The sequence below is a fragment of the Gigantopelta aegis genome, chromosome 10 (genome assembly GCF_016097555.1).
Source record: "Gigantopelta aegis isolate Gae_Host chromosome 10, Gae_host_genome, whole genome shotgun sequence".
Taxonomy (NCBI): domain Eukaryota; kingdom Metazoa; phylum Mollusca; class Gastropoda; order Neomphalida; family Peltospiridae; genus Gigantopelta; species Gigantopelta aegis.
Genome location: NC_054708.1, coordinates 63,849,672 through 63,862,044, shown reverse-complemented (window position 1 = coordinate 63,862,044; position 12,373 = coordinate 63,849,672). Strand labels below are relative to the sequence as shown.

Below are 12,373 nucleotides of genomic sequence, written 5' to 3'. Positions count from 1 at the left end.
AGCAAAGTTAGCGGAAGTTTCTTATTTTGTTCAGTATAGTTGACTTCTCCCCTTTAATATTAAATTAACTTAATTTAAGATTACAGAGGTTTAAGAAGTCGAAATTATTGTTAAAAATTTATTGCAGTTTGACATTGAAATATTGGCAGTTGAATAAGGAAATGCACACCATAGCAGAAAGTTTTGGGTATGGCACTATAGAAAAGAATGCAACCACAGTCACAAGTGGATATGGGGGGTCTCGTACAGAAAAAAAAAGGGTTACGTTTAGGGTTAGGGTTAAGAAAATCATACAGTAATGATAAAGAGTAATTATTAATGTTGTCAAAAGGTTAACTTTAAAAAATAAAATCTGCAAAACATTTAGGGTATGGCACCATACCCATTTTATCCTCCGACAGAAACCCTGTATAGTGATTTAACAATACAGAAAAACACACATCGAAAGTACATTTGAAGTACAGGTGAAATATACAGTTTTAACAAAACGGCTTTAAAAATAGTTATGTTCCAAGGTAATCAACTCCATTCATTAAGCACCAAATGGTGTTAGCGAATCCTTGTCAGAAATTATGTCGCACATATTTACCTCCGTAACTCCATGAAGAAGTCACAGGTTCTCATAGTGCTTCCAAAATACCATTTCACATAATAAGGTTTTGGAAATCCAAGTGGGTAAATTTATAATTAATTAATGGAACTTGAAGAGAATACAACATACAGAGAAATAATAAAGTCATAATTTTTCATACTCTGTCGGGCCTTTCACATATGACACTAGCATTTTTCTTAAACTTGCTAAAATAAAATTTAACCACCACTTACGTTAGCATTATTAAGCAAATCATGGATCATGCTGACTGCCTGCTGAACTTTCTCCTGTGGTCCAGTGATAGAACAGATCCGGTCTTCGCTATCACCATCATCTAAACATATGTACATTATTCATACAACATCAGGCAGCCAGATATATACAATTATTGCCCACATGGCTGACAAATGGTTACATAAATATCTTAATTTCCACACTTTTCCGATATCACCAGTTTATATAGCAGCTGCAGTTTGTAAAATTGACAACAACTCTTGAGTAATGAAAACTAAGTTTGAATTAAATGAATGAATAAATGGACTTTTATTCTTATAAATAGTAACCAATTTACCGTCCTTGTAATGGACCTCACCAAATGTCACTAACATCAATTGTGTAGCAACTATAATCATACTTAACATTTCAAATCAGTTTGATAATAAATAATCACATTTGCTTAAGAGCCATTTGGAATTTATGGAAATAGTCTTGGAACTATTTTATATCCAAGCAAGAAAAAAAAAAACACTTGTTGAAATGCAACTAAGAAAGGGTTTTGTTTGAGATTTTTGTTCACAAGTTTCATAGAGAACATAATCTTGTACCGTGTAATTATTATTTTAAACCAACAAATTTAGGATGTAAGAAATTAGCTGTACCCAAGATGAAACTTGGTTACTAATACAGTAAAGCACATACCTGGTTTAAACTGGACTCGAGCTCCTGTATCTTGCTGAATTTTTTTTATCATGTCCCCTCCTTTACCAATAACAAGACCAACTGCTGGACGTGGCACCGGAATCTACAATCATTTCAATATATGCTTTAAATCATTTATCACAGACAAATACTTCAAATGAAGAAAAAAAAATTACTGCATCTTTTTTTTGGATAAACCTTTGCAGAGATGCCATGCCAGTTTACTACACACCAGACACCCCATGCAATATAAATTGATAGGAGCCAACTCAATTTGGTAACATTTAGAGTCATCCGTCTTTTATTGTTTGATGACTAATTTGGAACTTTCACATGGGATAATCAGGCAAGTCAAAAACTTTTGCTAAGGTACAACTTGGATAAGAATGGTATAAAGTTCAATATCGTAGAAACTACACCTAATCATAAATGTTGGCATCTCTGCCCTAAAATGCTAATAATGTACGACAAAAGAAAATTAAAACATAAGTTTCATCCATAAAAGGCATTACGAATAATAAAACCTTTTTATTTTAACACCACTAGTGCACATTGATACACTGTAAAACGGGTATTATTCGCGAATGTGTAATTTTCGCGTTTTTAATTTTTCCTCAAAAATTTACGTACGCAAATAATAAAATCCATTAGAACAAAAAAAACGAAAAACAAACAAAACAGTTTAGCAATTTTGGCATGCTGTTCAGCATCATACAGTCTATATTCACCGTGTTATTGTTTACGATCTGTAGAAGTGTTTAATTTATCAACAGCATCATTGGCGGCCTGTGTCGATTGAACTTCTTTGATCGTTAAACATGTTGAAGGGTCAGGTAAACCAACAGTTTCAGGTTTGTCCGCGGTTTTTTTAACCACTGCAAAACTGAACCTGCCATAACGCTGTTTTTGTTAAGAATGATAAACGGAGTTGATTTTTGGAACAGACATTTTTACTGGTATTGTTAAGCTGTGAATAAACATTTAGAAATTAGTATAACGAGTCATTTTTAATTGGCCAATCAAAATAAGGGACACAAATGGTTTCGTAAACCTCCGGAAAAACATCATCGACAAGTGACAAAAACAAAAGAGTGAGACGTTTTTAACAACCGCTGTTTAAACATTAAAACAAGATTACTGGTACAAGTGTTTGTCTTTATTTCACACTTTCTGGAGAGTTGATTGAACCACATATTGGATTAATTTCATTAATTGTACACACAGTGTGGTCGCCACTGGACAAACAAACAAAAAACAAAAACCATGACACCGCGAAAATTAAAAACCGCGAACTGCCTCCATTTTTGATATCGCGAAAACTTACTGCCGCGAATAATACGCGTTTTACAGTATTAATCATCGGCCATTGCATGTCAAACACTATGTAATTCTGACAGTCTTACAGAAAACCTCCTACATTTTTCCGTTAGTAGCCAGGGATCTTTTATATGCAGCCTTTGATGTACCAGTTGTGGTGCTCTGGCTGGAAGGAGAAATAGCCAAATGGGTCCACCAATGGGGATCGATCCCAAATCAACCGTGCATCAAACAAGCGCTTTACCACTGGGTTACGTCCCCTCCCCCCACAAATAAAAACTTAATTAACATCTATCAAGAGGTATGACATCTAATCGATTAGAATTAAACCGTTATTACAGGACTGTTGACATACAGATTATGGATGCAGTTCACTGGGAGCTACTCACCTCCATTCCTCCACCACCACCTCCGCCTCGAGATCCACCACCGCTAAACTGACCAAAGCCACCCATTGTCTAAAAAACCAAAAACACAATTAGATGATGTGTAGTGAAATGTTCACGACTGTACCATAATGCAAAAAGAAAAGAAAGTGTGATTATTTTTTAATTTAACTTGCATTAAGCATATTGTTTATACACACCCCAGTAGCTTTTGGTCCTGATCATGCATGATTAGAAACCAACTACTAATATAATTATGTTGTACGGTTTCCTAGCCAGGTAAGCTCCTGTTTAGTTAAGTGAATTACATTATTTTCTGAACTCAGAATCCAACAGTGTGCTAGTTAACCAATTCACGTGTGTGTATTTTGGAAGGTAAATCTTGAAAATGTTCTAAACACACAAAACATTTGTAGTCATTTTTAATCATCTCACCTCCATATCTTTTTCAGCCATCAGCTCCATAACCATTTCTTTAGCTCTCTGTAAACAAAGTTTATTAAAATTTAAAAATCTTTTTTGTTAAACAAATTCACAAAAAAAATCTGAATAAAAAAATATATACACCATGAAACACAAGTATTGCTTTAAAATACGTATTAATCAGATTTCAAGACATTTTTCTTCCAAATTTTAGCTGCGAAGGCCATTACAATCACAACTAGATATTCAAGTCAGTTTGTGGGGTATTTTTGTATTGAAAGGATAAACACCATGTTATCACTGCCAAAACAACAATACCAAACGTCACTAAGAAACATGGTAAATGAGTTTCAAGCCATTTTAAACCTAGTTGTCTATGTTAGTATTGTCATACATACCTGGCATTTCATGTGGTCACCTGTAATTCGGAGAGGCTTATCATGAGCCGTTGGTGAATTGCTGTCTTGAATCATCACCATTTTCACATCTGCGCGTTCCTGCAAATTAACCACAAAATTTTAAAGATCAAACTTTAATATTTAAGTTCTACAATAACTTTGATAATACTGTTAACTGTACCAAGCACCAGTTTGTGAATAATAAGAATAGTGTTTTGAGGTTGCAATATTAGCAAAGTATCCACCAGTAGGCAGCAAGTTTTTAACGTCTACTGACAGGGATTTATCCAGCATTTTTCACCAGAGATCCATAGTTAATGGGATTGGGAAAATTAGCCATAATTGAGAATTTCTTTCTGGCCACTGAATTTATGCAGAAAAATCAACCCACAATGAAGGGATTCAAACCACACTCTCTCTGCAAGCAAGTCCACGCTCTACCAACTGAGCTACTAGGAAAATTCCCTCTAGCTACTGCCAGTAGGAGCAGTTTACACTGGTCAACATTACTACATACTCCCCTCTATGGTGAAGCAAAGTCCCGGAGCTGTGGACCACGGGCAGTTAAAGTGTTATCATGGTTCATACAGACCTGGTGAACAGAAATTCCAGTACTTTTCAAGTATATTTTTCAGTTTTTCAAGTAGTCTTTGGCACAATGTTACAAGCAGTTTAACACACACACACACATCACTAGTTAACTACAGCTGACCGTTTTTCAGCACACGACTGGTTACCTGTCTCGCTCATAAACCGGTTCAACTATTAGTAATGCACTGTTTCCAGTAGACAGCAGCCCAGTCTACTTTAATCTTCACACTGTGGTGCATATAGCAAGCGCAAAAAGGACTTGTATGCCAGTCTATCTATATCGGCAGCAACACATATCACTTCCGGGTTTTGATTACGACAAATACCCGAGAAATACGTCGGCAAATACTTATTATTTTTTCCAGATTTTAATCAGTAAGAGAGACATTCTGCTTGTAAAAAAAACCTCAAGTACATTTCGGCAATTTTCAAGTAGTTTTTAATTAAATTCCAGTACTTTTCCAGGACCTTTTCTGAATTTGCAAATTTCCAGTACTTTTCAAGTACTACGTCAAAATTCAAGGACTTTTCCAGGCCCGTGCGAACCCTGGTTATAATTTAGTCTTGTGCTAAGAACACACCCAGTCCCTACGTCGGCTCCAAATGTTAAATAAAAATCAACTTTCACTGAGGGGATTTGAACCATGGAGTTCAGCGATCTACCAATTGAGCCAACTGCCAGTAAGAATACTTTATACAAGGGAATTACTCAAGCTGTGCATGTAGATTAGTTAAAGACAAATGAGGGACACAATCCTCCTAAATCAGGAATAATCTGAGAAATTAAATAGAAATGTTAATGTTTTATTTAACATATTTAACATATTCAACATATTCAACATATTTTAATTACGGTTATATGGCATCAGAGATATGGTTAAGGACCACACAGATATTGAGAGGAAACCCGCTGTTGCCACTTCATGGGCTACTCTTTCCGATTAACAGCAAGGGATCTTTTATATGCACCATCCCACACAGGATAGCACATACCACGGCCTTTGATATACAGAGCGCTGTACCACTGAGCAACGTCCCGGCCCCAATCTGAGAAATGAAGTTATCTACTACATCTAGTGGGTTACAGGCATCACCTGTAGGATTTGACAATGACAAGTCTCCAATACAAACAAGATATGGCAGAACTGTTAGGCCCGAGATATATTAAACCATCAGTTTATTTATTTGAAAATTGTTTTTATCTTGCAGAATCGATTTCTTAGATGTAACAGTTTCTAAACAAGAGTTGGAATACACTGATCACGATCTTCCATAGCGCAGTGATGGGATGAATTGTCCGGTTGAAGGGTGTGGACCAAAATTTATGTCAAGCACCAGTATATGGATCACTGGAGGTTAAGTTCATATCAGGAAGATCAGCAGATATCACTGCTCCAGATGTTTGTTTGATAATTTTCCCATATTTGAAAAATCTGGTGAAAAGACATGCTGTAGAATTATGGTCTTACTAAGGACATGCAAACAGAGTTGGAACCAAAACAATTAGCGAGTCCAGGGGACGAGAAACCTCCTTTTGTGGACGTAGTTAATAGAATGAGAAAGGCATCCATAGATTTGTGACAAACAAGTGAAAGTAACTACTCAGAGATAAAACCACAGTTGAAATGTGTTTCAGCAGAAGTTGCAATCCACACATTCTTCTGAGACATTGAAGGTGTATAACATTTTTTTTTGGGGGGGGGGGGGGGGAGAGAAGAAAGAGAAAGGGAGAAGAGATGGGTATTTGTTTTGGTTCTTGTTTTAATTATTCCTGTTTTGTGTCTAATTGGGATAGAGACAAATGAATGATATAGAATAGCAGGATAACACTTCTAAAAACTGAGAGAAGATGAAATTATTCATGATCGAAATTCACCACATTTTCATAAATAATAAAAACAATGTCCATAAAAATTTAAGAAATTTACCTGCAGTTGCCTGATGGTTTCCCCACCTTTCCCAATAACAAGGCCGACTTTGGGACCTGGAACCATTATTTCAACAACGGACTGCCCATCAGTTAGTGAAGTTGGGTCAACTGGCATCTGGGTGCTGTTACCACGATCAATAATTTGCTTCATATGTTGGATACAAGCCCTGTATAATAAAGCATGTGAATTGGTGATTTGCTAAAATACTAAAAATATTAATAAATGGTCAGTGCTATGTAGTGTCCTGAAAGTATATTTTAAGTGCTGAACATATATATATAGCATATCAAATTTGTCAGTTGTCCATCTATTAAGAGACAGACTATTTTAGTTAATTTAGATACTAACATTTAATGGTATACAAAGACCAAAAGCACAATACTCATGACAAATCCATGCTAGAAGAAATATAACAATTGACCAATGCTGAACATATTCTTATAATTATTGAAGGGTATGTAGGAATTTTGAATTTAAAAACAAGATATATATTGTTAATGAATGTATGCTAGTGTTTCGGGGGTTTGGTGGGTTTGAATAGAAAATGTATTACGATTTGAATGGTTTCTATACCTTTATGTCTCGTTGCTGTAGTACATCACTAAAAGGCGGCATTATTCATATAAACTGATTTCAAATATTTGATATAAAATGATAAATTACTTACTCTATAGATGAAGGAGAGCCAGTAAGTGTACATGCACGATTTGGGAGACCACAACTATCTGTAACACAAACAAAACAATCATTTAAATACTTTACAACAAAATATAGTTAACACAAACTTGACATAACTTTTTTTTTTAAAGTAACCCAATAAATTAAATATTTAAGCATGTGCACCACAAAATTTATTACAAAGAAATGTATCCCACCCTTTTTAATAACAAATGTTTATAAACTTAATGAATTAATTGCTAATTTAAAAAATATAAAAAACATTAATGTTGGACCTATAAAAAAAATCAATATCAACTATGAATTTACTTTTCTAAAGTTGCTTGAAGTGCCAAATCTGCATTTCTACAAACCCACCTGGTGCAATCTGCACTTTGCAACCAGTCTTCATTTGCAATCGAGTGATCTGCTCCCCACCTTTGCCAATAACTGCAAGGGACAATCAATATACATTAGTGTTTTGTTCCAAAACTGTATACAACCAAGCCTTTCAAATCATGCCACAATGGATGACTTCAGACAATGATTCAGGTTTTTGCAAAACATTCACTCATTCTGTTTAAGAAAATCACTCATGGTTAACATACCATACCAGTGTTCGAGATTAACGGTATCCCGGGGACACCAAAAATTAATTTTGGAAACCAAGCTTCAGGAACCCAGTATCCCACCGGGATACCATATAATGCTCTTGGGTTTTTTTCAATCTTGCATTTTTATTTTTTGCTGAGACAATGAAATGTTGTCATTTACTGGTGAAGTTAACCTTTAGACTACTGGATTAATTTTTAACAAAAACCACGTTGAGTGGGTACAAGTTTATAATTTTTACTCACATATATTCACTTAAATGTTTGATAAATACATGAAATAAAGTTCATATATGAATTGGTAAGTATTATTTTCGTGTCTTTTTTTTGTATTTTTTATTATTTTAGATCGGCTAATGGTGATTAAAATTAGGCAAAAAATCGAAAAAGTTGCGTTTACTTACGGGCATTTGTGGCCAGCTGTCCAGTATTTATGTCCATTATTCCCGATAACAGTGGTTTTCTGACCAGAATGTTTTTAAAAACCCGAACTACGATTCATATTGCAATATGAGGTAATTTTCGTTGTTGGTAAAACGATCAAATTTATTATCAAATTAGCTGTTACAATCAGCTATCGATCCCTGAAAATTACCGCGACGTGCCGCCATTGTTGTCAAGCGAAAATACTTGCCGAAAACCACTTTTTGAACTCAAAATTTCAAGGTATTTTCAATTGAAAAAATCAAAACAAAAACCACCATTTTGAAAAAAAATCTTTTTTCTTTAATTATACAGTCAAATCCACTTAATTGGATGTCGGATTATTGTATATTTCGGATATTTGAATATGTTTGTCCTGCACGGAACCATTTGCCATTATGACAATACAAAATCCAACGGTTAATTGGATGTGTTTTTTAACGTGTTTTCGGATATTTCAATATAAAATTATCCTTGCCGAATGGCAATTGCATGTAAAACATAGGAAAGTTTGTGTTACTTGATGTGTTTTTGTAAAATTTATGATCGTACGTAATACCATACTATCGTACATGCAGAAATGAATACTTTTAATTTTATTTAATTTCATTGTTAAAAAAAGAGAAAAGACTTACAACAAACTTGTTTTCTTGTTTCTTAAATTATTTCGGATGACTAATTATTAATCAATACATTTACTAATTACATCGTAATTATCCATGAACTCTGAGATTCATCTCAAATGTGACCCAATGGCCGAGACAATGCAGGACAATCAAGGATCAAAGTAGGTCATTCCCACCTTGTTGGCGGCGATGTGCGTTTCGTAAGCAGGCATCCCTTAATCTCATGTCGGCCACTTTTGAAGCAGTATGTTTAATCCATAAATAAATACTTGTAAGATATTTTTCTCTATGAATTGTCGGTGACAGTAACAAACAAAAGCTGTTTGCTACTAGTGTTATTTTTAGCGGGATCTTTTGATCTTTTGAGGCCCCATTTGGGGTGACCGATTATGGTGATTACTGTTTAAATTGTTAAATGCCGACAAAAGGTAAGTTGTAGGAGATTTTCTTGGCAAGTTGGATTAATCATCTTTTGGCTATAAATATTGACAAGAACTTTTTTTTTTCACAATGTCAACATGGCAAGTAAACGGAAACGAAACGATCTATCTTTGGCTCAGAAATACGACGAGATGTGTGCCCAGTATCTCACCAATGCTAACCCAGAATGAAAAAGACAGAGAACGGGAAAAGCAGCCAATGTGGAGAAGGCCTTATCAGAATGGTTTTCTGTCGCCAAACAAAAAGACATTCCAATATCGGGCCCAATATTAGCGTTTGTGTTTGTGTTTTTCCTTCTGTAAAATTGAATAACGGCCTTTCACTTATTTGACTTTGGCCAGTCTAGTTTACCTGTCAAATCAGTTACAAATGCACACAGATAATAGTCAGATAGACGTCCTGGTAAAATACAGAACATGGAAATGACTACTTATTCAAGATTATATTGGGTGGTGGGGGTGGGGTCTTGTTGCATTTGATTTACAAATGTACAAAGAAGTTAATAACGGCCGTTTAATTATCAAGAAGTTAATAACGGTCTTTTAATTATTTGACTGTGGCCAGTCTAATTGAGCTTCCGGTGGTTTTATCTGGGTCATTAGATGTTTAGTCACTTCTACTTCTAGGCATACAAACAGCATTAACTGTTGCTTCTTGTATTTATCAAGTTTATAGACAAGTTTATAGACAAAACTAGAGTCACAATATGGAACTTGGAATCGATATTTTATTAACACAAAATACTTACCGGTTTCTGACGAAAATTCCACATGTCATGAGGCCCAAATTGGGAGAATCGTAATTAGGGTTTGCATAAATCAACAAGAGGTCTTAATTGGGTATATCGTATATCGAAATTGTACCTTCGGTTTATTGAATATGTCGCTTATTTGAATATAATTTTGTTGCACGAGGCACATCCAAATAAGCGGATTTGACTGTATTTCCGTTTCCGGTGAGTGTCGTGTGCAAAACGGCGGGAAATATGAATTGGGGAATGCACTGTATACAGTGTACAGTATATCGACTGACGTGACGTCGGGCGAGATATCTCGCCTGCAGTAGTCAGAAGGTTAAGTAACAGTATTTTCGAGCTCGTACCTAGTCTAATGCTATGTCGTAACAATATCTCCCCCAACTCGTACCCAGTCTAATGCTACACTGGAGCAATAGAGGCACAGCAATAGACTGGGAAACGCTAAGTCACTATTGTTTTTGTTGGATATTTCTTCCATTCAAATTTTATTTGATATATTGATTCCACGTCTGCATAAAATTGATACAGGTAGGTTTATCATTAGTAATGTCACACACACTTTTAAATTACTGCTAAATATTAATTTGTCAGTTTTACACAAAAATAGATGCAGCAAATATTTTTGCAAATTCCGTTTGATTGCAAATTTGACGAATTCTGCGATTTCGATTGCGGTGTAGCAATATAGACTGGAAACGAGAACAGTGTCGTCCAAGTTTGTTGTTATGTTATTTATGAATTGAATGGATTTTGAATGGTTAGTATCCAACTGGGATACTGCCCAATTTTTTTTATCTCGAACACTGCATACGAGATGTTTGTGTCAAAAATTATCACAAAATGCAATACATTAAAAAAAAGTTTATACAGTTAGTACGGAGTTTGGTATTAAAGAGTATCCTGTTCACAGGATTTTTATTACTGATAGAAAGACTTTGTGATTAAATCCATCTGTACTAAAGTAACAAAAACTGTCAAAAAAAGAAGAGCAATCAAATGTTCCACCATTTTGTGAATATTGATCTGAAAATGGAATGCAGACGTGTGAAGGGACTGCAATGATTCTTAACATCGAGCTTCAAATATTTATACTAGTCACACAAGTGTTACGGGCCAGTATCAAATTTTAGTTTTTTTTTTTTAAAAACAAAAATGAGGGGCGGTGATAGGTAATGAAAAGTAGGTTACAGACTTGAATAAAGCAATTCAGATTGAATTTAAAGAAGCTTTTCACTCAGTTTGTTTGGTTGCCAGTTGAAAGTGTATGGCAAATGCATAAAAAATCCAAAATTGTTAAGACTTTTTATAATTTTTGTTTTCTAAGCAGGGCACCTGCCTGAAAACTGCATAGTGCACGTGAAACTCAGTTTATCTTTTTAGGTTAACACTTTTCTCATGTTTGACTAGGGTTAGGACGGTATAAATTCTTTGCAATCTGGCTTTGGATAACCATGCCATCAAAATGTAAACTGAGCATTCTGGACTGTTGTCGAATGACAACATATCCATGGACAAGTAGCAAGATGACTGCAAGTGAGCCATTCCGTCACCCATTAACTGCAGGAGTTTCCTTTCCACTGGCACAGCGAATGGGCTACTCCTCTCAGATGTAGTGTCCATGTGACCCTCAACTTCTTGTTACTAGTAGTATAGGTTTACTGTAATTTTGTCAACAACCAAAGCTGCCACCTAGATTTCAATTACTTGGACTTATTTGTCAACAGGTCATAGCCAACATGTAGAATGACCACAATAATTAAAGAAGATTGTGAAGATTGCATTAGCCATCGTGTTCGTAATATGAGCCTAGATATTTGGAGCTCTTAGTGGTATCATTAAAACAGGCAAAAAAAGAAAAGAAAAAAAAGTAGCAACACTTGACTACAACACTAGTTTAGTGTAATTTAGTTTGATTTAAAAAAGAAAACAATATCAAACTGACTGATGCATTTCCGTTTAGCTACAAAACCATTAAGTTTTCTTCTTTATTAACCCATGTGTGAAGGCTGGATTACTGAAGTTGCAGGTGGCAAAGTATCAATTTCATTTCCTTAAATCCGGTCATAAAAGCTGTCTGCATTCAGTGTTCGAAATAAGCACTTGTACGTTTGTCCCGACAAGTGAAAATCTATTCGGACAAGCGAAATGTGCCTCGTAAATTCTGCATATTTTTATCACTGTACTGACACCTATTATATAATCAATAGTAGTGAAATACTTTCAAGGGAAAAAAATAAAATGATTTGAACTCATTTATCAAACAAAATGTAATATCCAGTTGATGCACATGAAATTACAAAAC

General features: G+C 35.0%; 1 protein-coding gene across 4 annotated transcripts in view; it reads right to left on the bottom strand.

Moving 5' to 3' along the window:
* Window positions 1–12,373, bottom strand: part of LOC121383443 (far upstream element-binding protein 1-like) — a 47,152-nt gene that overhangs the window by 21,415 nt on the left and 13,364 nt on the right. For all 4 annotated transcript variants that reach the window (XM_041513480.1, XM_041513481.1, XM_041513484.1 and 1 more), the window contains 8 exons: window positions 7,592–7,663; window positions 7,224–7,281; window positions 6,554–6,722; window positions 4,035–4,133; window positions 3,649–3,696; window positions 3,217–3,285; window positions 1,511–1,613; window positions 826–926 (listed from right to left, as the gene is read on the bottom strand). In XM_041513480.1, coding sequence (XP_041369414.1) covers window positions 826–926; window positions 1,511–1,613; window positions 3,217–3,285; window positions 3,649–3,696; window positions 4,035–4,133; window positions 6,554–6,722; window positions 7,224–7,281; window positions 7,592–7,663 — 719 coding nt within the window. The remainder of the gene's footprint in view (window positions 1–825; window positions 927–1,510; window positions 1,614–3,216; window positions 3,286–3,648; window positions 3,697–4,034; window positions 4,134–6,553; window positions 6,723–7,223; window positions 7,282–7,591; window positions 7,664–12,373) is intronic.